General features: G+C 43.6%; 1 protein-coding gene across 1 annotated transcript in view; it reads right to left on the reverse strand.

Annotated features, from left to right (window-relative positions):
- Positions 1 to 219: 219 nt before the first annotated feature.
- The window catches only part of EIF3F (eukaryotic translation initiation factor 3 subunit F), a 10904-nt gene continuing 9482 nt past the window's right edge, over positions 220 to 1641 (reverse strand). The window contains exons 6-8 of the mRNA XM_017500352.2: positions 1503 to 1641; positions 1255 to 1368; positions 220 to 685 (exon numbers count right to left, since the gene is read on the reverse strand). Coding sequence (XP_017355841.1) covers positions 608 to 685; positions 1255 to 1368; positions 1503 to 1641 — 331 coding nt within the window. The 3' untranslated portion in view covers positions 220 to 607. The remainder of the gene's footprint in view (positions 686 to 1254; positions 1369 to 1502) is intronic.

The raw sequence follows: 1641 nt of genomic DNA on the forward strand, positions 1-1641 counted from the left end.
CCTCAATATAACCCAACACTGTACTCTCAAGTTACAGACAGCACCTAAGAATTTTCTGAAGTTTTGGGGAAATCTCTTTCATCTTTAACCCACAGATCTTAATTCTGCCTCCCTGAACAAAAGTGGCAAACAGCTCCATCTAACTATTAATGTATTTTAAGATAGTAACTACACACTCTACTCTTTTAGTTCAGATTAAGCATCCAATTTTCTCAGGTATTTTTTCTCCATGGATTCTTATTTTCATTTCCTGTAGAAATCACATGAATCTTCAAGAAAAGATTCAGTTTTGCCAAAGGACACCTTTCCATATTGAAAACCAAAAGAACAGTTTGGTAAAGCACTAACATGCCAAACACATAACCAGCTTCTCCACCTATAATAGTTACTTCCTGGTTTCTGTGTGATCTAAAACATTTTCCTCCCTTCCACCCGGCAATAAACTCACGTAAGATGAAACTAACTTACAAAAGGTAGGCTATGTTTATTAGAGTCACAGGTAGTTGACTGCCTCAGTGTGACTCAAGACCACAAAAAGCCCATTTTCCTTCACTTCTGAGTCCTGGGGTTGAGACCCAGACTGGCAGGTATACTGCCCGGGGCCCATTCACAGGTTTACAAGTTTCTCATTGAGGGCAATCTGTGACTGTGTGAGGTTGGCCAGGTAGGTCACCATCAGCAGGTCCTGGAAGACAAAGAATACAAAATGAGCGAGGGGTTGGATGGAAAGGGAGCACAAAGGCTGGCTTTGGCCAGCTCCATGGTAGACACTGCGAGGACAGTCATGAATAAATGACAGCTAGGAGATACTGAGTAAGAGTCAAAAAGGTAGAAGACAGAAAGGCAATGCTTGAGAAGACTTTCTTATCTCTACTGATACACTTATAGACTAGGGGTGCCTTAGCTGAGACCCATGGATGGAATACAGCGGGTCTGTGAACTCAAACGAGGAAAATAATTGCATTTTCATTAACCTTTGAATTTTAGTTTTTCTTTCCATCACAAATTTAGACAGTAAGTCACAGTAGTATCAGCAGTAACTGAGACAATGGAATCAAGGGAGGAGAAGGAAGGAAATCTTCAACCATGCGTACCACAGCTCTTCCTTCCTCCCAACTTGGACTTCATAGGGGTTATATAAGTGAAGCCCTGTATTGTACTCCAGGATGCCTCGCCCAACTCTCTTCACATTTGAGTGTACATGCTGAGGTGGGGAAGAAACCAGGCAAGCAAGGGCTCGGGAAGGGCACTCACATTGATGTTGCTGTTAAGCATGGTCTCAAAGTCATCAGGAACTATTTTGGGTACTTGGTTAACCAGGCTCATCAGGAATCGGCCCACAGTATTGTCAGCTGACACCTTTCCAGACTGATCATCAAAACAAAGACTCAATGAGGCAGTTAATTATAACCACTGGGCACTACCATTTCATCAGCATGTGCCTCAGTGATTCCAGGATGGAGACCTATGTCCTCCCCTTTGTTTTTTCTTTCCCCTCTCACCAGCACATCCTCTGCGTATTGCAACACCGTGCTCAGTGCATCCTGGATGCGAGCTGATGCCCCTCCTACTTGCTGCAAGTCACTTGAGAGTCCAATCACTCGGTTGGGGCTAAAGCACGTCTTCATAATCAGGTCAACT

The sequence above is a fragment of the Cebus imitator genome, unplaced genomic scaffold (genome assembly GCF_001604975.1).
Source record: "Cebus imitator isolate Cc_AM_T3 unplaced genomic scaffold, Cebus_imitator-1.0 Scaffold265, whole genome shotgun sequence".
NCBI lineage: Eukaryota > Metazoa > Chordata > Mammalia > Primates > Cebidae > Cebus > Cebus imitator.